Genomic DNA, 26751 nt, shown 5'->3' with positions numbered 1-26751 from the left:
ACACTCTCCCCTGCCACATGTGCTGCCCTGGGATAAAGAAGAGCCAGGAGGAGGAGGCAGGGAAGAGAGAAAGGAAACAAATAATGGGCATTCACCAGAAACAGGGATAGCATTCACCAGAAACTCTCCTCCAGATCCACCCCCAGTCAGGGTGCCTGGCACGTGTGTTTTACACCATGCTTTACACCATTACGGGCCAAACGGCCTGTAGCTCTAGAGATACCAGAAATCCAGCATCCGATTAAATAAGCCTGCGTGGCTGAGACATCCAGCTCCAGGTCAGAGTCCTGCTGCCAAGGGAATAAACCTTACCTGTTCCCATGCACGGGGATACCAGGGTCAGACTCCACAGTCGGTAGAAGAAACACATCCAGAACACACAGAGTTTATTAAAATACACATTTTATGCGTCAGTATTTCCAGATTTACACCAAGATTTATGACTTACATAAAAGTCACGTTGTATTCCCTACAACCTGACAATAATTAGCCTTTGAGGACACATACAGTTTGATCACCTCTCCTCCAAACATCTTCAGTCCACACTTTGAAGGTGGTGCCTCCCCCAAAGTTTCAGCCATTCTTGCCCTAAAATACAGCTTTATAAAAAGACACCACAAGCTTCCTCCAACACACATTTGCACCTCTCAAAGAGAAACCAGCCAAACGATTTACCTGCTTTTCCTGGCACGAATCACACAGCAGCAGCCCCCTTATATAGACCTGTTCTGTAAGGTCCCCTGGTGACCCTGACCACATCCCTGAGCCACAAGCCAGAGGAACCACCCCTGCACCAGTGCTCCCATCCCTCACATATACCCCCTCTGTCATGGCACTGCATGCCAAGCCCACCACACCATCCTGGCTCTCATCCGCAATAAATCTCAGTGCTCTCCTCAGCCCAGCTACCAGGCACAGGTTCAGACCTGCAATTATTTGTGGGACATTTATTTATTAGTCGATGTCCAGCTGCCAGATTTACAGCCACGGATGCTTGATGCTGTTGCAGGCGGAAAACACCCAAGCACCCACATCTGTAAATAAGCTATTGGGACATCTGGATGACCTGCAGACCCAGTTACAATTACTTACAGGTGGAACAGAGAGGTCCTGTTAAGCCAAAACCTGCCCCCAGAGCCTGCAAGCACAACCCCAGCAGATGTGCTGGATGAACCACCGAAAGTGTCTCAAAGTCACCTCAGATCCAAGTGTTACTAAACTCCACAGAAGGAAAGAAACTGCAAAGCTGTTGAACTGGGCTTGTTTTTAGCTAAAGAGCATCTGGGCCAAGAATTCCCCTCACCTGTGTTCTTGCACCATCGCTGAAGTTACAGCTTGGCAGCAGACCTGGGTTGCCCTCTGGCATTGGCAACCTAATAACTACTGCTGCCCAAATGGGCAATTTTCCATGGCCTGTCTGGTGCTATCTCTGTTGGTACAAGGTCTGATAATCCAGAGAGTCACCACGGGGAGGTTTCCCATTTAAATCTCTCCAGGAAAGAGCCAAGCTCCTGGATAAGCCTCAGCAACGCTCTTACAGTGACTTTGGATCTGAACCCTTGCAAACCCACTGCTGAACTGCCTCCAGCAGGACAGGAGCCGAGGAGATAGTGGTGCAGCAGCTCCCAGGGATGGGAGCTCCTGGCTCCTCCAGCTCCATGCCTCCTAGAGGAGGAGCTATGGCATGGGAGAACTGGCAGTACTACCTCCACCAAAGAACAGTTGCACAAGGCAGAAAAGAAAACCCAAACTCAACCACTCTACAGAAGCTTTTTGGGGTGGAAGATGAGGAACAGATCACAGCAGCTGGCTGATGACTTTTATGGGGTCAGAACTGAGTTATCCAAGCTGGGAAGCGGCCAGAGGACTGGGCCCACCACACTCTAAGACTGTAACAAGACCCCATGCCCACCAACACCCAATGCCTTGGTTTTGCATCTCCTCTGGCAGAAGCCCAAGGGCCAGAGGGTCTCCCATTGCTTTGCGCAGGACAGACACCCCCTGTATCAGCCACCAATTTTTTATGACAACCTGGGCTCTTCACAGCAGCTTCCCACACAAGCACTGACCCCATCAAACACACAAGGTGGTTGCTTGTGCACACAGAGCAGTTGCAACCACAGCCCCAGCCCTGGGACTACACCTGTTGGGCCATACTCCTTGTACCCCACCTCTCCCTGACACCCCTTCTCCAGCTGCTGTGGCGCGAGGTCCAGCTTCATCGTTTCCCTCACCCACCTCTGATGCTAGAGCACAGGAGAGGGATGGCACCTTCAAGTGCAATCAGGGCCTAGAGGACACGGATCCTCGAGGCCCTACAGCGCAAAAAGCAGGTCAAGTTAGGAAGAAACACGTAGTTTTACTGTTTGCAAGTACGCAAGCATGGATCCTCTCGCCGCCCCCACCCCCCCTGCCAGGGCTGGACAGGGGAGGTCAGTGCACGGGAAATCATCTCCTCAGCCAGAGCCAGGTGTTGATGAGGCAGGCAGAGATCAAGACGGAGTAGACCAGGGCTTCCTTCTGCCGCCAGGCATTGCATTGCTCCTCCAGCACACGGAGCCTCCCCGAGATCTTCATCAACTGCAAGGGAAGAAGTAAGGGCCACCGTCAGCCCTGCAGCAAAGTGCAGGATGCTGGTGACACCCCAGAGGCATGGGACAGCAAGGTATGGAGGGATGGGAGCTGCCATCTCCTTCAGGTCCTCCTCTTCTAGAGCAAACAGCTATCTTGGTGTGGGAGAATTAGCAAAAGTACCGCAGCTCCTGAGCAGATGCTCCAGGAAAAGGTCCTTCCCATCGGAAGAGCATCTGAGCCCTCCACTGCCAGGAGATGGAGGGGTCTGGCTGTCTCCTGTAGCCTCAGGGTAGGAGCCTGATGGCTCAACACACATGTAAGTCCTCCCCTGCCTCTCTATTAGCAGCATCCACCAGGACTAACTTGGCAACGCCAGCCCATCAGGACTGAGCAACAGACCCCCGGAGCCTCCTCACCCACCCTCCCATGGCTTTCCCAGGAAACATTCACAGCCCTTCACCCCCATCTCACCTGCTTTCGCATCGCTGCCATCTCAGCCATCCCCACCTCCTCCAAGGCGCTCTCTAGGGCTGGGACAGTTTCCTGGGAGCTGGGGAAGAAAAAGAGAGATGCAGATGGACAAACATTGCTCGAGAGGTGCAACTGCCTTCCCCCACACTGCCACGGGGAGCCGAGCCATGCAGGGAGCGTGTGCATGTCCAGGATGTGCTGTGCAGCATCAGGAGAGAGGAAACAGCACCTGCACAGCATCTACTCAGCTCTTCTTAACCCCCATCGTGCGTATTTATACCCCTCCACCATGCACCCCATAGTGATCACAACGAAACATACAGCACATGCCATGACAGACGAGAGAAAACACATGCTTGTATTTCTTTAGAGGTCCAACAGAGAGCAAAACGTGGTATTTACCGAGCATCCATTCTCTACAGTCAGAGGAATTCACTGAGGGTTGGATAAATCATCTTTAGAGCCAGTCAGGTAAATACGTATCACAGGGCAATGCCGAAATGGAGGGGTGATCTCGTTTCCATCAGCAGGTGAGGATCCTGCTGGTGGGAAGCAACCATCAACTGGAGGGAACTATCTGAGCAAATGCATCAGCCAGCAGAAAAAGGTCCTGTGTTTGCTGAGAAAAGGATTTGTCTCTCTCCTGTATTTCCAGATACCACAAGCTCACTTTCCCTACCCCCCTGACAAAAAAAAAATATTAATAAAGTGTCACTTTTTGCTCTTACAGCAAATTTTACCTGCACTTTGAAACATAAACAAGCAACCCAAGCACGTGCCACTTTCTTCCATCCCTGGAAACGAAGGGGCCACCACTGGGATTAGCTGCTGCACTGGCAGAGGCAACACAGACCAGGGATCTCCAGGGCATTCCCTGGAGACACAGCCTTGCTGCAGGGCCCACAGCACCGAGCCACGAAATAAAGTGAGAAAAATCAAAATTGCCATGTTCGGTCTGTCGTTCCTATCGTTATAGGCTACTACAGCAGGGCCCTACAGCAGGTCTTCTAGAATCACAACCCCTCTACGCACACCAGTAACTCGCTGATACATACGGGTTAATGAGCACCTGACACCACTCCTTCGGAGACCTGAGGGAGGGGAGGGTATTTATTCCCATTTGCAGGAATCAACATGACGTTGATCTCGCTGAAGACAAGCCAGAACAGCGTGCGGCGATTCGGTGAATCGCTGCCTGAAAATATTTTTGCGAGATTAATACCTCCACGTAATGCAGCTGCGGAGTAAAATGAAAGTCACAACGGAGAGAAAATCCAATTTCCCCCAGCGCAGAGCCATTAAAAAGGGACACATCCTGGAGCTTCTGACTGAAAAATCCCAGTTAATACAGGTGACCAACCTTTCGAGACTAGAAATTACCTTCCAATAACTCATACCTTTCAAGATGTCATTTTCAGGCAAATATTCCAGCCTCTGTCCGAGACCAGACTTTTCTTTATTAAAATTTCAGGACAAACAAATCAGCTCAGTCTTTTTGTTGTTGTTGTTGTTGTTTTTTATTGTTGCATAGGGGTACAAAGCCGTCCTACTGAAGAGATACCGTATGCATCTGAAGTGATGCAAAACACTAAAAAGAGGCATTTCACGGTGGCTGGATTCAAAGGGAGATCGAGAACTGGGGAGGGGTCTGGGACTCACCCCACCGCGTTACAGCAGCTCCACAAGCTCCCACCTCTCCTGCTACCATGGCCTAAACCTCCTCTGCTGCTGATGGGAGGAGGGAGAAAGTCTTATGTAGCCATTAACCAGATCTGTTGGCATGCCCAGACTTTTTTTTTTTTAATTTTTTTTATTTTTTAAAGAAAAAAAAGCAATTTTAAAAAGCAACATTTGAAGACAGTCAGCCTACTGTGGTTAAAAGCAGGGACATCACTTTGCATCATCCACAGGCAGACAGCTGGGGAGGGAAGGCAGTTATGTGCCACTGACGGCACCAATGATGGATGCTCGCTCTCCTCCCTGTCCGCCTGCAGGATTTGCTCAAGGAGAATTAGAAGTATTTAGATGTTCCTCCCTGTGCTCAGCAGCCTTAGAGCAGTGGGGACACCTTAAGGCTGCAACGATGCCTTTGAACATGTCAAATTTACTGCGCTTGCACAGATAAGAACGTGGTGGAGGCAGTCGCTCCAGCACATCGGGAGAGACTGAGGTCATTGCGTACCTGCTCCAGCGAGCACGCAGCCACACCGCACCAGGCCCAGAGGCACCGGCCACGGGATGAGTAACTCGGTGAAGCCAGTTCACGGAAAAGGTTAATTAAGAGTGAGCAAGATACAGCCAAGGGTGCTGGGAGCCTGTAGGAGAGAGTGTCTCAGGGACGGGACCTGGGTCGGGCAGTCTGCTCTGCACTTTGATTCCCTTCACACGTTTCTCTCCATCAAGCTACCAAGACATGCAGAAAAATTAGTACTTTCTTAGCAGTGAAGAGGAGCTGAAATCCCAGCAATGTCACAGGCAGCGTTTGATCACACAAGCTGGGCTGGGTTAGCAGGGTGCACCCAGGCTGGCCGCACTGGGTGCCCCAGGGACAGGCGAGGAGCAGAGTCTGGAGCCACGCAGGACCATCCTGCTCCTGCACCACGCAGCCTGCAGTTTACAGATCTCGTGCCTCAGCAAGGCAAAGGCAAGTCCTTGCAGAGGGATAGGGAGGTGGCTCGAGACGAGCCGAAATCACCTGGATGGCACTGGTTCTTGCAGAGAGTTCTGGACACGGTGGAAGAGCACCTGGCCCAGCTGGTACATGGTTTGGAAGATGTTCTGCATGGAGTAGATCCTGCCCGTCTCCGCAAAGAGGGGGAGCGGGACACCGCGCATGGGCAGGGGACACACATCTGGCCTGGGGTGCACAGAGAATCACGCCTGTTATTTCCTGGCCTCCTGCAGCACGGGCACAGCCTGGTGTTTGGCAGCGCCCTTCATCCCTTCAGCAACTCCAAGCATCTCTGGGCAATGCCGTGGGCACCCAGACCCCCACATCACCAGGTCGGAGAACGCCCTCCAGCTGCCCCTAGGTTCTAGGACTCTTTCAAAGCCAACCACAGCTGTGTGATCACCACACCTTCACCAGCTGCTCTCACAGGGGTTGCAGAAGGCAGCTCTCCTGCCACTCAGGACAACCCTGGACTTCTAGGGGGAAAAACGTCTCTGCTCTGGGTTTGTTAGAGACAATTTCTCCATTGGAGAGACTCTGGAGCCCAAGACCATGAGCAGAGGGTCACTATCACAATGCTACTGCTCACTCAAAGAGCTGAAAAGCAAGCGTGCTCTTAGCCCACCCTGTCTGCAAGGCACCCCAAGTTTCAACAACCCTTGTAGAAACCCGGTTAAGTCCTGGTGCCAGTGGTCACCTGCCCATAGCCCCCAGCATTGAGCCATGCTGGTGCTGGAGCAGGAGAGCACATTGCAAAGCACCGAGAGGAAGATGGGCAGTGTCAGAGAGACCAGGACAAGCCAGAGCAGACAGAAAGGTCCTCTTGGCTCAGTGGCCAGGGAAGGACTGACAGTGCTCCCAGCCTGCTGTGAGAGGGAACGTGCTCTCCCACAAGCATCTCAGCAGAGAGCTCATCGCCCTGGGGACCATCTCCGTTGTCTGGCACAAACTTCTCTGACACCAGAAGCCTTGTTTCTCTTGTGGAAGAGCAGGACTTGCCAGACGCTACCTTGCCCCAATCTGGATACCCTCCCCACCTCGGGGCACTGACACCAGAGAGCATCAAAGCAGCACAGACATCAGGAGATGCTGATGCCCACCCGCCCCGGAAAGCTTTGACTTATGCTCACCGCTCATGGTGCTGGCCTGGGCTGTGCAAGGGCAGCTGGGCACAGTCACTTGGAGTCCTCTCCCGCTGCGACCTGCTGCTGTGATGGCCCTGTTGGCATCAAACGCAACCACGTTAGGGCAGAGACACCACACAGGGCGAGCCCAGCCCTGTATCCTGTGTGGTCTGGAGCATCAGGAGCCCGCGCACACGGGGAAAGCACTATGGTGGGAACACTACATGAGCCCCAGTGAGCTGGAGTTGGTTGGGGAGACATCCTCAGAGCAGGGTGAGAGTCACCAGCAAGGAGCCTGCTGATCTGACCTCTATTTGGATCAAAAATCCTGAACCTAACATATCCAGGAATGGCTTTTGAATCTCAGGGAGGTGAAAGTCCTTGAGAAGGCAGATCAGCAGGTCCAGCAGCCAAACCAAGCCTCTGCTGGCCCATATCAGAGGCTTCTCTTTGAATTAGTTCCACAAAAGGTTAAAATCCTCTTTCAACTCTGACACCAGAACCCGTTACACTGCAGTAATAGCTCCATCCCGTACTTCAAAGGGAAACAGTGGTTCAAAAGGGACTTCAAAAGTAGCAGAAGGAGGTTGTGGTGGGACTGCACCTACCTCAGCCTATCTCCTGCTCACAAAATGTGGTAGGAGATCTGGCTGAATCGATGTCTTAGCACATAGGTGTGCACTAGTTATGGGACAGAAAGAAATCCCACCACCCCTACACCAGCGGAGGTAGCTGGTACACCACCAGGAGGTAGCACTCTGGAAGATGAATTCTGGCTTGGGCTGATAACAGACCTCTGGAGAAACCCAATGCTGGGATTGTTCCCCTTCCCACCACAGGCAACCCCCGTCCGCTCTCAATACAGTACCAATCGTTTGCGTTTCTGGGAGATTGATCTGCTGGGTATGTGCAGAAAGGGGAGCTCCCTGAGGTGGGTGGGCTGCGCAGAGGTGTCCGGGGACATGTGCACCACGACAGAGGGGACCTTCCTTTGCTGGTTCAGCAGGATGGGCCTCAAACTGGCATCTGATATTTCTACAGAGAGGAAAGAGGGAAAAATTAAACCAACCTGAATGCCCTCAGGGCAGGAATGAAGAGAGACTCACCTATGCAGGAGAGCCAACCCTCTGTCTGTTACCAGATGTACATCAAAAACCATGTCCCCCAGGTGTGAGCAGCAGGACAGCCCAGAGAGGCATGGACCAGAAAGCAACCAGACACGCTGCTCCAGGAAAGTGAGGTTTGGGAGCTGTTTTTCAAAGAGACAGGGCCGTATGTCTGCATCCCAAAGCAGGAAGCCTACCAAAGGCCGAAAGGGAACTGGAAGAGATGTGGACGGAGATACTTCCACATTTTGCTCCTCACCTTTTGCAGCTAAGACCCCTCCTGCCTTCTGTTGGTCACCTTTGCCCACCTCTCCCCAGGCATCTCTCCCCTATCCTGTCCTATCTTCCAGAAGAAAGCTAACTGCAATATCTGCCCCTGTCCTCTCCTCTTGCAGAGCAAACCACTGGGGACTTTATAAAGGGATCCTGTTCCCTAGGATGTTGTAGAGCCCCACCAACCTTCAGCCACCCCAAAAGACAACCCAGGACATTACCTGCGAGAGAAATCCTGTCAGGGATGTACATCTGAAAGGAAGGAGGGACATCCTCTGTCACTGGCTCCTCATCCACAGGGCTGAAGCCATCTGCTACCTTCAGCCTGTTGGGAACCTGCATCCTTTGATTGATGGCTTCTGTGAAGAGCAGGTCACAGCGGACTCGGTTCAGGTCCAGTCCCCATAACGGCCACATCTTTTTTGATTTCCTCAGATTGCTTGAGCACCCTGGGGTTTCACACAGAAGAGAAGAAAGCCAAGTGGCAGCAAGCAGCTCTTCCAAACTGGCATCTACACAGGGACAACACACGTGCTACAAGACAGCTAAAATACAGAGAGAAACAACCCAAAAAATCAGAGTTTTCCCAGAGAATGGGGTGTCACACGAAGCTACAGGTCCTGGGAGCAAAGCATGAGCTTAGCACCTATTGCCTCAGTTGATAGCAAGGAAAGGCCAATAGTTCAGCACACCACTGGGAGAAGAGCAGTTCAGTATATCCTAAAAACTAGTGGGAAAAAATTTTCTTTTCCATCCAGAAGTAAAGTTTTTGTGTTCACACACCTTCAAGGAAAAATGAGGTTTTCTAAAAACAAAACATGCCTTTTGGTGATGAGATTCCATGTTGCCACATGAAAAACTGAGCACTAAACTCTTTCTCCGCACACACTTTCACTGCAGTATCCCCCAGGGCCATACCCCATTCCCCACCCGATCCAGCGCCCATCTCCTTGAGTGATCCACAGCAAGCTGAACAAGATGGACTTTGCCCCGAGCAGAGCTGCCAGATGCTGAACCCTCCTCCCAGAGGAGAAAGGAAAGCACACGTCAGCTCCCCCAGGCCAGCACAGGCTCGGCTCTCTCCCAGGAAGGGACCGGCACCGAGGAGGACACAGTCACCTGCTCTCACTGCTCCTGGGTGCAGCCGACAGCAGGAGCAGGACATGGGACACGGACACTATTTGGGGCTTTGTAGCTGCTCAGGTCAGACAACTCCCCCGTGCCTCACTTTCCCCTTTGCCAAGTCCCAGGGCTCTGAGAAGTGCTCTGGGGCCCCAACGTCCCACCGCTTTCACCGAGTGGTGCGAGCAGAGGGCAATCAACACACATTTTTGAGAGAGAAGCCCCCCAGAAAACACCTTCCTGGCTCCCACTCTTTATTCTCTCTCAAAAAGCTGCAGCCAAGGAGAAAACCCCAACAAGCGAGGGCTGCTGAGGCTGCCAGACCCCAGCCGGACCCCAGTGCTGCCCCAGCATCCCGTGCCACATGCATGCACAGCCCCCCCTGCACCCTCCTTGCTGCCGCCCTTTTAGCTCCCCATGCCCAAAAAGGTCCCCTTTTGCTTCCAGGTCAAAATCTCCACCTTAAGAGGGGCCACTTGCTCCAGCACAGCCCAAACAGCCGGAGGAAGGAGAGGTTTTCCTCTTCCAAAGCTCAAGAGGGTGAAACAAGAGGAGGCAAGTGGGAGCGTGCAGGGGCCCTGCCTTCTTTGATCATGCCCGGGGACTATATTTAACTGCCGGGTCTCTGACGTCACATTTCCAGCCCACCAGGCTGCTCCCAGCCGGCAGCAGCCAGGGCTGCCCACCACCACCCTCGCTGCTGCTTCTCGGGGTTCTTCGGACCCTCTTGGCTGCCCCAGCCCCTTGCCACCCCCTAGGATAGCACCCAGGGGGGAGGAGCAGGGGGTAAATCCTTGGGGAGCAGCACCACCTCCCAAAGCCTGAAGGACCACGGGAGACATGGCCCCTGAGCCACCAACCCCATCCCCTGGCAGCAGCCGGGTCCTGTAACACCAGGTACACGAGGGTGGCAAAACTGGCTCCACGTCTGCAACAACCAGCCCTTCCAGTGATCACCTGCCTCGCGCTGCTCTCTCCTCCTCTGTCATTAAAACCCTTTTAATTAGAGAGACACACATTTGCGCAGCATCAGCTGCAGCGATTTCCTGCTTCCAGCCACACAGAGATGACAGCCCCGTCTCCGCAACTGGGTCTGCCCCAGAGGCGCTGCCCGAGACACGGTGTGTGGGGGCACAGCAGCCCCCCCACTGCCCCACACCATCTCCACCACCCTGCCCAGACCCAACACTGGCATGGGTGACACCAACCCATGGGTGTCACAACGCACACACACCACGCTTCTCCCCAAAACCTCTTAGAAAGCGGATTTTTGCAGGAACCCCCCACTCGGGAGCAGGACAATAAATCCTGGGATGATCCCATAAGTCCTGGAATGGTCCCAAAGCGGTGTCAGTCCAACAGGAGAAACCTGCATCAGACACCCAGCCCCACGGTCCACAGCCATGGAGGCCACCGGGTTCCTCCTTCACATTTTTGGTGCTTTAGAGGAGCAAACGCGCCGTGTTGCTTTCTCAGTCTGTTCTCCGGGAAACCAGCATATATTAATAACGATAAATCTGGAGAGGGCAGAACGGATCATTTTCTAATCACCTATGAAACCGCTGCAGCTCCCAAAGAGCAGAGGGATGGGAGGGGAGAGAGAAGCAGGCTCAGAGAGACTGAGCTATTAAGAAAAGAAAAAGCAAAAAAAAAACAATCAGCTGTCAAAACCCGTAAGTACAAAATGCTTAAGTGGCAGGATTTCCTCCTTTAACTTTCTGTAGGGCTTTTTCTAGCTCTTGCCAAGCAACCCCCCCTCGCCGGCGGAAGAAAAGGGCTTCTCCGCCTCTGCTTTGGCGCTTCTCCTCGCATTTCCAGTGACAGGGAATTTCCGGCACACTTAAGCCTGGGAGTAGGTTTAAGTCCTGCAAATCGGGAAAACCTACCCTGGGGAGGGAAACCTCACAACTTCCCTCTCTCCCTCCCCAGCCCGAGATGCTCCATAGCCCCCTACGAGGCAGGCGGGGGTACCAGCCTGCTCCAGCACACCCCCCCCGCCCCTCACCTCTCAGGATGGGGTGCTGGGGTGCGCAGCCCTCTGCTAGTGGAGCTGACCTCGCTCACAGCTCTGTTTGGGGCTGTAACGTCACAGCGAGGGGGGGGGGGAACGGGTTTTGTCACCCGGCTGGGGTCCTGGCGCCCACCACAGCCAAGCCGCAGAGCCGGGGTGACCCCCCCCCTCCCGCTCTCCCCGTCCCCCCGCGTCCCCCGGCCTCGGCTTAGGGATGCGCTGAGGAGCAAAGGGCTCCGGGGACCCCAGAGGCAGCACCCCGGCTCTGATCACCCCGGGGAGGGGCGGCGGGGGGGGCGCTGAGAAACTCAAGTCAGGGGACGCGGGTGAGGGGAGCCGGCCACCCCCAGGGTGGGAGGCGGGACGGGAGCGGGGCTGGGGGGCGGCTCCAGGACACGGGGGGCGGCTCCAGGACACGAAGGGGCTCCCATGCCCTCCCGGGGGTGGTATCCCGCCCCTCGCCCCCCAGGGACCCGCTGCCGGACGTGCTCCCCCCCCCGGGACCGAGGCTGACGGCAGAGCCCCATCGCGTCCCCGGCTCCGGCACCCACCGGCTTTGCGGCTTGCAAAGGGGAGGGGGGTAAGGGGGGGGGGGGGGTAAGGCGGGGGGGCACTTACTTTTTTTTTTTTTTTTTTTTTTTTTGCAGTCCAAGGCTACTGTCGGACCTGTAAACAGCCACAGCCGCGCCCGCTGCCAGCGGGGGCGGGACGGGGGCGGCCGGGACAACCCGCCCTCCCCGCAGCCCTCCCGCCACCCTTAAAGCCATAGCCGGGCTAATTAACGAAATGCGGCTCATCAGCGCGGCGCCTCCCCGAGAGAAAAGGGGACACACACACATACACACACACACATACACACACACATACACACACACACACCCCCCCCAGACCCCCCCCCGGCAGGTCAGCCTCTGCCAGCACCGACCAAGTTTGCCGGAGGGCAAGGATTGCTCTCGCCAGGGGCAAAACAACCGGGGGACAGAAGGAAAGCCAGGGGCTTCACCAGGTTGTGTCCCCCCCCCCTCGCCCTGCCCCGTCCCCAGGCACACGCAGCCCAGGGGGTGTTTGCAGGCGAACCAACCCACGCTTCAAGGTGGGGGCTTAGCCCGGCCCCCCTTGGCACTGCCCGGGGCGGTCACAGCCACGGCGTGTCCCCACGCCACCGTGGGAGCCCCCGGGCAGGAGCGGAGACGGCGGCCATCCAAACGCCAGAGTTAATCTCCCCTGCCTGTCAGTGGAGCAGGCAGCGATAAAATGATCCGTTTGGGATGAACGACAGTTTTAAACACTTCTGAATGGGGACAGAGTCCAAGACCTGACCGTAAAATCTCGTTTTGAAAGGGTTTAAAATAAATCCCACGCTGCCCTAGTCTTGCTATTTAAAGGGGATTATCTAAGAGGTTTAGGAGCACGCAGAGGAACAGCAAGACAACTTGTGCACCTAAATCCCCTCAAAGACCTTAGGAAATCCCTCCGCCCTTCACCTACCCACTGCTCAGGGCCCACAGGACACCCTCCAGCTCCCACCTAGGGTTGCACCACGCACCCAGGGAAGTCAAAGTCTCCTGTCAGATGTGTGGGGTTCGTTCCCAACCTCCAGAGATGGTCCCCTCCTCCCTGGGGACTGTGCTGCAGCCGTGCCCAGCGTGGGTAGCGGTGCCATCATCCCACAGCTGCCTCCATCGCCCCTCAGAGCTGACGCCCAGCACCCCCATGAGTTGTGCCCAGTGAGACATCCCCCTGTGGGAAAAAGCCACCCTGTGCCACTCAGACAGTGAGGGTTTTTTAATAAATACCTTTTTTCTTTTGCACAGAAATATACCAAGTTTTACAGAATACAAACTGCAGGGATAATGACCGAGCATCAAAGACAGAGGATGCAGAGAGCCCTTCTGTCTCCCTCCGTTTTTTTCCAGGCTCTGACCCCGACGCTCGCTGTCAGGTCTTCCCATAACCCCGATTTGCTAAGGCTGAAAGGCAGAATAAAGGCCTGGGAGGGGACAGACAAGGTGCCAGCAGCTGCCAACCCCACATGTCCTGCCCCAGGAACAGGGCCAAGCCTCAGCTTTGGGCTGAGGACACCTTCTGTGAAGCATCACTGGGACGGAGCAGGGTTCAGGCAGCTGATGGATGTACAATAGCCTTTCAGTGCTGGTGGAGAGACTGGTGCTGGGGTGAACACCAAGGGGTGGCAGTGCTGGGAGTTTCTGGGCTACTCCTGGGGGGCTGGTGAGCACAACCCCCTTTTTAACCCATCAGACGTGACTGGGAAAGGACAGCCCCACTGCTTGGACCCCAAAAGCAGCTGCCCAGGAAAAGGGGACACTCTGGTCCCACAGCAAAGCACCTTGTTCTGCCCTGCCCTGGCACCACAACCACCCAGTGGTCAGGTGCAACAGGGTTTGGTCCTGCTCCTGACCCACCAGCATCACCACATCGTGGCATGGTCAGTCAGCTCTCACCTCTGCAGCCACCTCTGTCAGCAGGACCTCCACGCCATGGCCATGGCCACCAAGCATTCTGCCCACCAGATGGGTCTGCAGGAGAGTGGGGTCTCACATTCCCCTTTACCTGCTCTGGAGGACAAAGAGCCCCAAAGAGAGAGGCCAGGCAGGAGGAGAGGTTTGGGGTCAGCACAGGGGACATTTGGCCCATCCGCAGTCCCCTGTGCTGGCATCCCACCTCTGGGGCAGGCACCAGACAGGCCACGCTCCAGGAAAGAGGAGCATCCCCACTGCTTAAAGCCATGGGACCACCACCTCGAGGTCAGAGATGGCCCCATCGGCCAGCTCTACCAGAGCCAGACCTCCAGCTGCCCAGCACCCCATAGTGGGGAAGCAAAGAGTATCAGGAAAAGGACCTGCTGCTGCAAAGTCACTTACCTCATGTACACACGAGCCTTTCCCCCTTTCCAAAGGGATCTAGAAGATCAGAGAACACCTCCCTGACTGGTCCTCCCTAGTCTCTGGACAGCAAATATTGCTACAGGCACCGCAGGATGGACCGGGCTCCCCACTCCCACCAGGCAGCAAATCCACACAAGGGAGGCAGTTTCTCCCCAAACAGAGCACGGACACCGACTGTGGGGACGGACAGAAATTCGCCGCACCCCCTCCTGCATCCCCAACTCCTAATCAGGGCCCCGAGCAGCAAAATAGGGCCCGGTGAGGACACGGGGTAAGGCTGAGCAGCACCCCAGGGAGGCAGCGAGGCTGTTTCAATCGTGGGAAATGTGATGTCTCTAGGTGGGGGAAGTGAAGAAATCAAATGCACCATGGGGAGACCCCCGCGTTGAGCCAGGAAGGAGCTGCCACTCTGCTCCGGCTGTTACAGCACTTACGTGAGCGGGGAGTGAGGGGCAGGAGAAGGCTGGCTGGCTCCAGAGCCGCCCCCGCAGCCCAGCCTCACCCCACTTGGGGACAGCGATTTTTTGGTTAGGAGGGTAAGGCTATCGTGTGATGGCACCAGCTTGTACAGGTGAGACGGGGTGCCGACTGGCACCTGAAGGGGGTCCCGGGCATGGCGGAGGGAGGGTGGGTGGGTGGGTGAGCGTGAGAGTGTGAAGAGGCAGGAGGGAGGCAGACCCGCTATTTGCCCGCGGCGGGGGCAGCGGCCACGATCTCTTCATACTTGGGCGGCGGGTCATTGTAGGAGATGCTGGTCTCTTCGCCGCTGCTGCTCTCCGGGTGGCCCGTCACCTCCTCGTAGGAAGGCGGAGGGGTGGCACTGGACAGTCTGGAGAGGATGGAGACCGAATGCTCCGGCGGGCAGAGGGTGCCGTCTTGCTGGGGGGTGCCCCCAGCTCTGCCGTCTCCAGCCACCCGATTGCTCGCTTCTCGCTGATACTGGGTTTCCCCTTGGCTTTGCGACCGCTCCCGGTACACCATGACCCTGGGGAGGCTGCGTCCCGTTCGGCTGGCCAGGTATCGGTTCTGGGCATAGGAAGGGCGGTGGCGGGTGGCCTTTTGAAGCTGGCACCTCCAGATGATGAAGAGGGCAATGACTATCAGAAGAGCCACCCCCAAGAGGGGCACCACCACGTACATAGCGTCTGAGCGCTCCGTGCTGTGCCCGGGGTCCTTGACAGAGTAGACAGAGTTGGTGTAGCCCTTCCAAAACTCCATCTGTGGCAGGAACAGAGAAGCAACCATCATGTGCTGCAGGTGGGACCCCCTGACCACCACCAGCAATAATCACTGCCCTCCCTCGGCCCACAAAAGGGCCAGTTTTTCAGCCATCCCCCACTACTCTCACCAGGGCTGCCAGCATCTGAGGCACTGTGGGAACCAACACCAAAAATATCGAATTTCCCTCAACAGCAGCCAACAGCCCCCATTACCAAGTAGGGAGACATTTGGCTAACACCAACCCCAGCCTGGAGGGTCAGGGACAACACCACAAATTTCCCACGCGTGCCACGGGAGTGCCAGCTCAACCTGCAGCTGTGGGCAAGGTGTCCTGGCAACGGCGAGGTGAGGGCATTGCCTGGGAAGGGAAAGCCACGCTGGAAAGCAAGGCCATAGCATGCAGAAGAGGACAAAGGGAACAGGAGAGGCTGTTCCCCCCGTGCCTTCCTTCTCTGCCCCCAGCTTGCTAAGGTGTAAGCCCTCACACATCCACTGGGGAGCAGGACAGGACAAACGCACCGTCTGCTCCTTGTTCTCGAACACTTCCTTGACCTCCTCATAGCTGCAGACCTCCTCGATGCACTCCCGCTCGATGGTGCCCTGCCGGATCTCCTCCAGGAAGCCGTTGGCTCGGGGGAAGCGCTTCAGGACAGAGTGGGCATTCCTGGCCCCCAAGAACACTGCAACAACACAAGGCAGAGACACATTGAGCAGAGACAACCCCACACTTGGCCTCCGCCTGGCCAGGCTTTCCCACTTGGCTTCCCACAGGCTTTTGGTGATACAGACATCCCAAACACCAAAAGCCCAGGGCTACAATTCATTTAGCACAGCAGAGTGCCCGTTGAGGGAGAGCACACCCAGAGGGGCACAGGGCTCGTGGGGTCTGGCCGGGGACATACAGCACCAGGAGCATCCTTCCAGCAGGGCTGAGACTGTTAGAGACATCGGAATCGGCAGCTGCAGACTATATTGGACAGCTGAAGAGGAGACAGAAGTCTCCAAAAAGACTTGTTTTCATCCTCCTGCCCTTGATGGCCTTGCTGCCCCTTTGCTGCAGGGCAAGGAAGAAACCACTGGGCAAGCTGGGACACCGAGCCAGGCCTCTCCACTGAGACAAGAGGCCAGCACCCAGATGGACTCACAACACACACTGCGTTGTGCATCACCCCACAGCCTCCCCCACGCGTCACAACATGGGGTTGTTCAGCCTGGAAAAAGAAGGCTCCAGGGAGACCTTATAGCCCCTTGCATTACCTAAAGGGACTACAGGAGAGATGGGAAGGGACTCTTTATCAGGGAGTGTAGCCATAGGACGAGCGGGAACAGTTTTAAACTGAAAGAGGGGAGATTTAGATTAGATACTAGGAAGAAATTATTCACCCTGAGGGTGGTGAGACCAGCTTGCCCAGGGAAGTTGTGGATGCCCCATTCCTGGAGGTGTTCAAGGCCAGGCTGGATGGGGCTTTGAGCAACCCGGTCTAGTGGGAGGTGTCCCTGCCCGTGGCAGGGGCGTTGGAACTGGATGATCTTTAAGATCCTTTCCAAACCATTCTGTGATTCTATGATTAGGAGCCTTTTACGAGAGACCAGCAGGTTTCCTTCTGCTTTACCTTCCACGTATCCTTCTAAAACAACACAGCAAGGTATCTGTGAGAGTATTTGTAAATGTCAAGGCAGGGACAAAATCGTGGTGTAAGCAACTACCACTGTGCGGCACCATCCCATGCTTGGAGGCACCGTGCTTTTTTTGTGCTGTGTAGGTGCATTTTTCCCCCCCTATGATTTATTAATGGCTTGCTTCAGTGAGAGAGTTTGCAGAGGGCTGAACCACTGAGGTGTGAATGAAGAGCAGCATGAATGATGTGAGTCAGAGACCTTCCCTCAGAATCGACTTTATTATGCAAAGCTTTTTTTTTTTTTTTTTTTTTTCTTTTTTACAAGGACAACTGAAAAAGTGTTTTCAAGAGGCACAGAAGGCATCTCGCAGGAGGGCAGGGATCGGCTTGCCTTGGCTTTTGCAGTTGAGGAGGGCTGTCCTGGCTGGAGAAGGAACAGGCTGGCAGGAACCTGAGAAGGCTGACCTTCTCTTGAGCCTTTCCAGAATGAGATGAAATTTTACAAAGGCACCATCCATTCCACAAACGTCCCATCCTTTGGTGGAGAAGTCTGGCCTCACCTCCTTTGCCTCCCGCCTTGATCAGGCTGCACTATCAACTCTCCCCTTCCTCAGCACTTGCGTCTGAGCCTCTTTCCAGCTTCCTCCGCACACCTTGGAGCAACAAGCTTGGCCGCAGATCTCACCGTCAGGGTATTCCATCCCTGCAGATACCAGTCACTTGACCCCTTCCCTGCTTTGCCGTGCTGAACTGGCCGCTATGGTGGGAAATAAAAACAGACACACAGGCAGGCAGGTATCACAAGCAATGTCCCGACTGAGAGCATGCTGAGTGGGGGTACGTGCCTCCCCCCACATCCAATTTCCCTCAGGGACCTAGAAATAGCAGAAGAGCAGCAACTAAGTCACTGCTCCCTCCCCTCTTTAACACGGAAAGTGCAAAGAGCTCCCACATGCCTGAGGACCAGATCAGGAAAACCAATGGCCTTCAGGAAACAAGAGCCTTGACAACTCTCAACCAGCCTGGACCCCCAACTGACAGGAAAAGCGGACAGCTGAGCAGGTACTGTCCCCAAACCGCAGGGCAGAGAGGACTTCCCATGCCCAGCAGCCTCGGTACTGACCCCTTTTGCCTCTCCAAGTCTCCCCACACCAGCTGGAGAACCGGTGCTCAGGAAGGATCAGAGCTTTAGGCAGGAGGAGCAGGAGCAGGGCTGGGTTCACCGCATCCCTACTGGGTTTCCTGAGGTGCTGGTGGCCCCTGGTGGCAGACAGGCTTGGTCACACCGTGACCCCACCGCTCTGTTGCCCGGCAGAATGACATTCTCTGCAGAACAACATGCGACTGTGTCTGTGGAGGGACAGTCAGGGCTGCACGCTGCTGGAGAGCATGTGATGGCAAACACGCTGACCACCACATCCCCTTCCTGCACGTCAGGATCACCATGAAGGGGACTGCTTGACAGGGGACACTGTCACCATAGGGACACCTCCCACAACCAGTAAGTGCTGGTGAGCCAGCACCTGGGCTCTGGGAGGGAGAAAAGGCAGCAGTGGAGGAAGGCAGGGACCCTCCTCATTAAAAGAACATTAAAACTGCCTTTTAAAAACACTGCCTGAAGATATCTGCTCCCTCCCCCACCTAGCACAGCCCAGAGAAGGAAAGGCAGCATACCTGTCACCCCGGGGGTCCTCCTCCTGCCCAGCATGGCTGCTGCCTCCACCTTCATAGCTGGCTCCAGCGACAGCCCAAGCAAATCCCGAGATCCCAGCCAGATCTCGACATCTCTCCGTTCACCACTGCCGGCCTCCTTGAGCTCCCATCGCATCGCCGCACGCAGCCTCCACGCAGGCTGCCCAGAAGAGCGAGGAGGAGGGGGGTTGAGTCCAGCTCTTTACAGACCACACGCCATCCTCCACCCTGCACCCTTGCCAGTCTCAGCCCGGCTTTAGCCGCTGGCCCCGAGCAGCCCCTCCTTCAGATGCCAGGACGCAGCGAGATCCCAGCAGGGCCGACTTAGGCAGCTGCCTATCCGCTGGGAACGCAGAGCCCCAGTGCCGCCGGCCACACAAGGCAGTCTGGCCCCCGGGATGGGCAGCTCATGGGATGCCAGTCATAGGCCATGTGGAGCACTGTTGCTAGGAGAAGTCAGCGCAGACCGGCAACCCCTGCAGAGGGGCCATTAGCCCTCAGGGAAGCCCACCTTGCAGAGCAAGCATCAGGCAAATAAAGAATATGCTGCAGCATCCGGGGAGTCCCGGAGAGGTCAGCCCTTCAGCATCTCCTCTCCACTCCCGCCTTGCACAGTGGAGAGAGAAGCACAAGTCAGGCTAGACCTCAGACCTCATCCAGGGATAACGGCTGATGGCATCTGCTCCCCACAGAGAGTAACACCCCCCAAAAAGCACAGGCAACCCTTCCTTGGGAGGTGGCTGCCAAACAACCCCCTTCACCAGCACCACCACCACCTCTCCGTCTTGACTGCGGAACACTTACTTGCCATGCTGCCTCACTCAGCTATGGGGGGGCTCCTGCCTACCTGCAGGGAAGAAAATAGGAGAGTCACTGACAGCTTAAATTTCACCCCCCTGAAGCCCAAGACCTCCATTGCCCAGGGTCAAATCCGCGCAGAAAGCAGGGACCGTCCCCAGCCAAGCAGTGTCTCTGCAGAGAGCCAGGGACTCCAGCTGGAGGGACCGGAGGGGCTCGGGGCACCCTTGCCTCTCTGAGAGCCTGGGGCAGGTTTCTGCCATCCTTGTGCTGCACCAGCCCAAGGGGAGCCAGGACCCTGCCCAAGAAGCCCAGAGGATGGTTGCAGACAAGGGAAGCAGCAAGGGAAGAACTGGATGAGGGAGAGTCCCCGTATCTCATCAGCAGAAGAGATGACCTGCACATCAGAAGCTGCTGGGAGCAGCCGGGTGCTCTTCCCTTCCAGAAGAGATGGATGGATACAGGTAAAGCAGTCATCCCATTTTAAATAAATTTCACAGCCGTGAAATTTCTGCAACTCCTACCCACAATCTGCAATAAACAGGGCCATACTGTTTTCTTCACTGCCATAAAGCCAGAAAGAAAAGCATGTGCATCTCCTAAAGGTTGTTGGGTCAAGCTAAGGGCAGCAGCAAGAGTGCCAAGGCTCCCTGCACACCCAGGACAACAGCTCTCTAGCTGGAAAAGCACCTTTTGTGCTTCAAAACCAAACTTAAAGTAAACGAAACCCCATAAGAGTGAAACAAAGTCCTGCAGAAGCAGAGTATAGCCCTCTCTGCTCGCAGGAGGAGTTTCACTCACTTGTTTTTCACACTTTGTCTTCTCCCTGTGCTTGATGCCCCACCGACCAGACCACCCTGGGCAAACTCATCTCCTCTCACCTTGTGATCAGGAGACAGAGTGGACAGGACTAACCTACAGGGATTTATTGTGGATGAAGGAGCAACCCCAGTCAGAAACAGCAGGAACTAAACCGCATGCTGATCTTAGGTCCAGGACTTCAGATATTCAAAGTTATCCCAAAAGCACTTGAATCCGCTCAGCTGGAGCGGGGTCAGGGACAGCACAGGGCTGTGAACAGGGACAGTAGGGGCCACGAACAGGGACAGCGGGGGCTAGAAACGCATTTCTCATTTGATGTAAAAGGCAGGAATCCAGAGGCACAGAAGGGCTGGTGGACACCACCACAGCAGGCACCACCTCACCTCACCTAGAGCCGCCCCCTCTCAGTAAATCTACCACCTCTCCGGCCAACATCAGGTTTCCTGTGGTTTCTGAGGTTCCTGCCCCAGAAGTGGCAAGAGGCCAAGCAAGCCCAGAGCTGTCTCCAGAGGCAGAAAGCAGCTTCTTTCCAACAGTTTGCAAACCTCAGTCTGGAGTTCAAGCAGGACTGAGGGAAAGCAGCAGAGCACCAGGATTACACAGGAGGGGTCTGCCACCTTCTGCGCCCCACAGCCCACACCAGGAGGACTTTTACTCGAGAAATTGTGCGCCCAACTCCTCTTCTCTGAGCTGCTCTGGGGAATGTGAGAGCATCTGAGAGGCCTCCGGACCCACGCGTTGCCCCACAGGCTGCCTCAGCTTTGAGCAGGGACTACCCGACCTGCTTTTGTTATCATCAATTTTTACAAAGAGACCCAAACCCACAGGATAAAAGAGCACACGGCATGGAAAACGTGCCACAGCTTCCACACAAAACCTCTGTATTGCTCATTATCGCAGGCATTCTCCTCCTTTAATAGACAGGAGAACAGAGACACAGAAATAACGATATTCAAGACCAGATTTATCAGGATCCCTAGCTCCATAACCCACGTCATACATCAGGCAACACATTTAATGCGTCAGGAAGATTTTACCTTTTCACTTTTTTTTTTCCCCAAATACCAGTGCCAAAGCACCCAGCATCAGAGCTCAGAGACAGTTTATTCCAGTGCAACAGTAAGCCAAGGTCTACACAAGCCCACGAGCAGGAGCGACGCCTGCGAGAAGGGCACGCATCCCAGACGCGTATTTTTATTTCCACCCGCAAATTCCCCAACCACCTCCCCCGGCTCCCACGAGCAGGAAAAGCTGGACCGCGGCAGGCGCTGACGCCAAGGAGGCGAGCAGCATCCCTCCCTCCTGCCCCCGCAGCGCCATGGAAGCCGAGAGAAGCCTGGAGCTGGAGGCTGACCTAGCAGACGCCCACCCAGTCCCGGTGTCGTCGTTCCCCCCCCCGCTCTGACACGTACGCGTTCGTCTCCTCTATAAATACCCCATCGATAGGAGGTTGCCAAGGCAACGGTGAGGAGGCGTGAGGGATGCGGGCCATGAGAGTAAGGATGCTGCAGTCGCACATTTGTGTCTCCCCCCGGGCTCCCCCCATCTCCGCCCCCGCTCCCGTCACCGATGCCAAAGGAGGAAATCGTGCCGGTAAAATATGGTGGGGGGGGGGGCACACGGTGCCGGCTGCCCGCAGACATCGAGCGGGCCTGGGGGGCACAGCGGGAGGCGGCACCTCCTTGCCAGGCTGGGGGGTACGGGTTTGGGTCGAGGGGGGAGAAGGGGGGGATCCACAGATGCCAGTGACGTGCCACAGCACGCAGGGAGGCTGCCGGTTCTCCTGGCATCACGTAGCCGCGGCTGCCAGCCGCTCAGCAGGATCCTAGCAATATTGGGGGTTTTCCCTGCCAAGATCCACAGTGAGGGGAAGAGGCTGCACCGGCTCCGCTTGCCAGGGACCGCGGGGTCCCCGTGGGGTGTCGGGATGCCTCGCCCTCCCAAAACAGCCTTCGGACCCCATCTGAATGCATGCGGACCCCACTCTGCCCCGGCCCCTGGTCCCTCCATCCCAGCATTAACCTTGCTTTCCCCAAACTTCAAATTATTTCCATCACCCCCCGCTTCTAGTGCCACCCCACAGCAGGGTATCCCCCCCCCAACTCACCTGCCCCATCAGCCCGAATGGGAACTTGCCCAGCTGAACGGGGCTTTGAGTTCCTGACGAACCCCAACACTGCACCCCCTGCCCCACTGACACATCCCCCTGCCCCATTGACACATCCCCCTGCCCCACTGACACACCTCCTGCTCCACTGACACATCCCCCTGCCCCATCGCCACACCTCCTACCCCACTGCCACATCCCTCTGCCCTGCTGACATCTCCTGCCCCATTGACACACCCCCTGCCTCACTGCCACATCCCCCTGCCCCATCACCACCCCCTGCCTCACTGCCACATCCCCCTGTCTCATCGCCACCCCCTGCCTCACTGCCACATCCCCCTGCCCCATCGCCACCCCCTGCCTCACTGCCACATCCCCCTGCCCTGATGACATCTCCTGCCCCACTGCCACATCCCCCTGCCCCATCGCCACCCCCTGCCCCACTGCCACATCCCCCTGCCCCATTGTCACCCCCTGCCCCACTGACACATCCCCCTGCCTCATCGCCACCCCCCGCCCCACTGACACACCCCCTGCCCCACTGCCACATCCCCCTGCCCTGATGACATCTCCTGCCCCACTGCCACACCCCCTGCCCCACTGCCACATCCGCCTGCCCTGATGACATCTCCTGCCCCACCGACACATCCCCTCTCCACTGCACCCCCTGCCCCACCGACAGACCCCACCTCCGCAGCGCTCCTCTCCCCCAAACCCCTCTGCCAGCTCCCCTGACCCCCGACTCTCACCTCCCCCCGGCCCCAGCCCCTTCCTTCCCGCCCCAGCACCCCATAACCGGCCCCCCTCGCCCCCTCATCCTCCCGCCGCCCCCGCCCCGCGCCCCCGGCAGCGCCGCCCCGCCCGTACCTCATGGCGGCCCCGCGCCTCGCGCCCCGCCGCAGCCTCTCCCTCCCGCCGACGGGCAGGGGAGGAGCAGGCCCCGCCCCTCTCCCCGCCTCCTTCCGCCTCTCGGCCAATCGCGCCCCCCGCAGCCAGCGCGCCCCGCCTTCCTCCCCCCGCTGCTGCAATAGGAACGCGGAGCGGGGAGGGTGGGCGGGGCTACGCTATCTTCCCCCAACCCGGGAGAGACTGGTAGCCAATAAGAGAGCGCTGCGGCTGCCGGGAGGTGCCGCGGTGGCTGCTGGGAGTTGTAGTCCCCGGCCCATGACAGTGCTGCCGGGCGGGATGGGGTGTGGGCACCGCTAGCCCTGAGGGCCAGTGGCCGCTGCCTGCCCGCATGCTGCCTGCATGGAGGTAGAGGAGGCCGCCACCTCCTCGGTGCTGCCGGGCCCACCCTTGCCTGATGCACCGCGCCCTCACACCGGCCTGCCGGCCTGCAGCGGGGGACCTGACGCCATGTCCCCTGCCTCCTCCTCCTCTTCTTCCTCATCCTCCTCTTCTTCCTCATCCTCCTCTTCCTCGCTGCCCGAGTCCTCATAGAGGCAGAGGGTGGCCTGCACCGGGAAGTTCTCCAGCAGCTTCTGCCCAACGCTGTACAGATAGTCAAAGCACTTGGACTTGGGCCAGAGGAGCCTGTGTGGGGAGAGACGGGCTGAGCCCCCGCCTGCCCATGGCCCCCGGGGGCCGGCCGGGGCGCTCGGCAGCAGGGGACGTACCTGACGGGGTGGTGGAAAAACGCCAGCGTTTTGTCGGGGCCGCTGTCCCCCGTCGCCTCCCGAGTCCAAGCCTGAGGAGACAGAGTCGGGGTGGGACCTGCCCTGGGGCTCCCGCTGCCCCCTCCTCCCCAGCGTGATGGCAATGGGGCACACGGGGACCCCGGCTGGCAGCGAGGGCAGGGACCTTTCTCTGCCATCCCCACAGACCTGCCAGCCCCCTGAAGCTGGCTTCTCCCCCCTCCTCTGCCCCTGGGTTTAGGTCCTTCTACCCCCCGCAATGGAAGCTGGCATCTCCCCCCCCCTCCCCAACGGGCTCTTTGCCAGCGTAATCTCCCCCCCGTGCTCACGAGCTCATGCCCAGCCGTCCCACTAACCCCCTGAGGAATGCCCGCCAGGCTGGGAACAGGCAGCCCTTTCAGGCCCCTGTGGCGCAGCTGTGCCGGCCGTGGTTGCCCAGGGGGGGACCTGCCCGGCCCTGCCACGGCCAGGGTAGCGTGGGGCAGGGGGTGATGCACCAGGGCAGGTGGGCACGGTCCTGCCCCATAGCAGTGCCAGGGCTGGGGGAGTCTGGGGAAAGAGGCTGGTTTTCTGCCAAACAGGGACCCCAACCCTGCCAGAGGGAAACTTGGGGTGGGAACACCCAGCAGGGAATGTAAAACTCACGGCGTCCGTCTGCTCCCTCCGCTGCCTGGTTCCCTCCTCCGCTTGGGGCAGCCATGGTCTCCAGAGAGGCAGGGGTCTAGGTGTGGAGAGAAGGTTCAGCACGATGGCCGCCCACCCTGGCCCGCTCCCCCCTTGCCTTGCTCCCCCCGCCCCGCAGCCACGCACCCCCAGCCCCACAGTCTCACCCTCCCAGCTCAGCCCCTGCCCGGCTGCGTGGCTGGGGGACATGCGGGTGCACTCGTACCACCTCAGCCCCAGTGCTTCTTGCCCAGCTCCAGCCCCCCCAGCACCCCTGGGAGCGCCCAGCGTCACTCCCCAGGCTCTGCTCCCTCTCTCCCACCCGTGGCCACCAGGATCAAGGGGATCGCCATCAGACCAAGGAGCCAACCAGCCTTCACCCAAATCCAGCTGCAGCCTTCCCCATCCCGCCTCCCACTGCCCACCCCAGTCCTCCCAGGCTGCCCAGCACCCAGCTACCTTCCCCCTTGCTCCAGCCCTGGGGCTGGGCAAGCACTGGCCACAGGCACCCGGAGCCCGTGGGAAGGCAGGCAACAGGCAGCAGCTTCCATGGTGGCAGTCAATGGTGTCCCCTCCGATGCTGCAGACCCTTGGTGAGGACACCTTTATAGCCCTGCCCCGGCCAGTGACTCACAAATTCTTTGGTGCAGGGGAGCGAGGGACTAGGGGTGCAGGGACAGCGGTCCCCGGGGTGTGAAATTTGTCCCAGTTGTGTAAACAGAGGGTCGGGGGGAGGCTGGGGGCGGAGGGGCTGCGATCCCTGGTGGAAAAACAAAACACAGAAGGGAAAAGTTAGACACCATTTGTGAGAAAAACCCCAGGAGGGAACAGGGGAGGGCAGAGACAATTAACAAGGATGATTAAGTGCTCTTTGTAACCATTTGCATAAGGGAGGGGGGACGTGGAGAAAGGATGGGGAGTGCTGGGGCAGCATGATGGGCATGGGATGGGGACAGTGTGGTGGACTTGGGATGGGGACAGCACAATGGGCACGATGAGGACCATGCGGTGGGCATGCCCTGGGGACAGGGTGACTGGCACGTGATAGGCACAGTGTGGTGGGCTGCAGTGATGGCAAGCACAGAGCAACCAGGAGGCAGGTGATGGCATGCTCAAGAGAGGACAGAGGGGGAAAATGGGTGGCAGGAGTGGACCCCAGGCGCAGGCAGGGCAACGGTCCTGCTCAGGCATCCCCGGCCCCTGGTTGGGTTGCCCTGAGGAGCTGCCAGGCCCTGTTCCTGCAGTGCTTGCCCATGCTCCCTGCCCTCTCCTTTGGCTTTTTGAGATGTGGACCATGCCAGCAGGTACAGAAAAGTTCCTTGATAGGAGGGTGCAAGGCTCAACCCCACCCCAGCACTGCCACGCATCCCGTCCCTGCCCGCTGCTCCTGCCCAAGCGCTCGGGGTGAGATGCCGCTGTCAGACAGGTCACCTCCTGCTCCTGGGAGGGTTCCAATTTGGGACAAGGAAAGAAAATAGCAAATGGTCCCTGCTGTAGCTCTGCTATCAGCATCCAAACACCCCTGTCCAAATGCCGGCCGGACCCTGCTCAGCTCTGAGCACAATTTGTCACCAGGGGCCCTCCCTGCCCCTCTCCATCTGCGGCAGCCGGCGAGCGGGAGGGGGCACGGGGCCAGCACAGCCCTCATTACCGTCTCCATTTGCTCCTCATTTGGGCCAGGAGTCTTACAACAACAAACCCCGGGGGAAGACAAGCAGGGCCAGGAGGAGCAAACCGAAAGCCTGAGCTCACCCTGTGGGCACAGGGAGTTCAACCTGCTGGCGTTCCGCTGCCCCTCCGACCCCAGCACGGGTGACACGGCCCAAAGAGGACACGAGGACGGTGGCACACAGTCACCCGCCGGACACCAAGGCTGACCACAAAGGTGACAGCAAGCCACACACCTGACCCAGTTAGGCAAACCTACCCTGACAATT

General features: G+C 57.4%; 2 protein-coding genes across 2 annotated transcripts; both read right to left on the bottom strand.

Annotated features, from left to right (window-relative positions):
* Window positions 1-370: 370 nt before the first annotated feature.
* On the bottom strand, window positions 371-12045 carry LOC141464461 (mitochondrial fission factor homolog A-like). The gene is made up of 7 exons (XM_074147398.1): window positions 11971-12045; window positions 8441-8731; window positions 7709-7875; window positions 6847-6935; window positions 5741-5902; window positions 3046-3124; window positions 371-2580 (listed from the first exon to the last, which is right to left on the bottom strand). The coding sequence occupies exons 2-7, from the start codon at window positions 8634-8636 to the stop codon at window positions 2449-2451; spliced, it is 825 nt and encodes a 274-aa protein (XP_074003499.1). The 5' UTR covers window positions 8637-8731; window positions 11971-12045; the 3' UTR covers window positions 371-2448.
* Window positions 12046-14939: 2894 nt separating this feature from the next.
* Window positions 14940-16270, bottom strand: PRRG3 (proline rich and Gla domain 3). Its single transcript, XM_074147399.1, has 3 exons — window positions 16249-16270; window positions 15999-16159; window positions 14940-15476 (listed from the first exon to the last, which is right to left on the bottom strand). Exons 1-3 carry the CDS (start codon window positions 16268-16270, stop codon window positions 14940-14942), a joined length of 720 nt encoding a protein of 239 aa, XP_074003500.1.
* Window positions 16271-26751: the final 10481 nt, after the last annotated feature.

The sequence above is a fragment of the Numenius arquata genome, chromosome 5 (genome assembly GCF_964106895.1).
Source record: "Numenius arquata chromosome 5, bNumArq3.hap1.1, whole genome shotgun sequence".
In the NCBI taxonomy this organism is placed as follows: domain Eukaryota; kingdom Metazoa; phylum Chordata; class Aves; order Charadriiformes; family Scolopacidae; genus Numenius; species Numenius arquata.
Note: the sequence above shows the minus strand (reverse complement) of the source record. Positions and strands in the feature narration are given on the sequence as shown.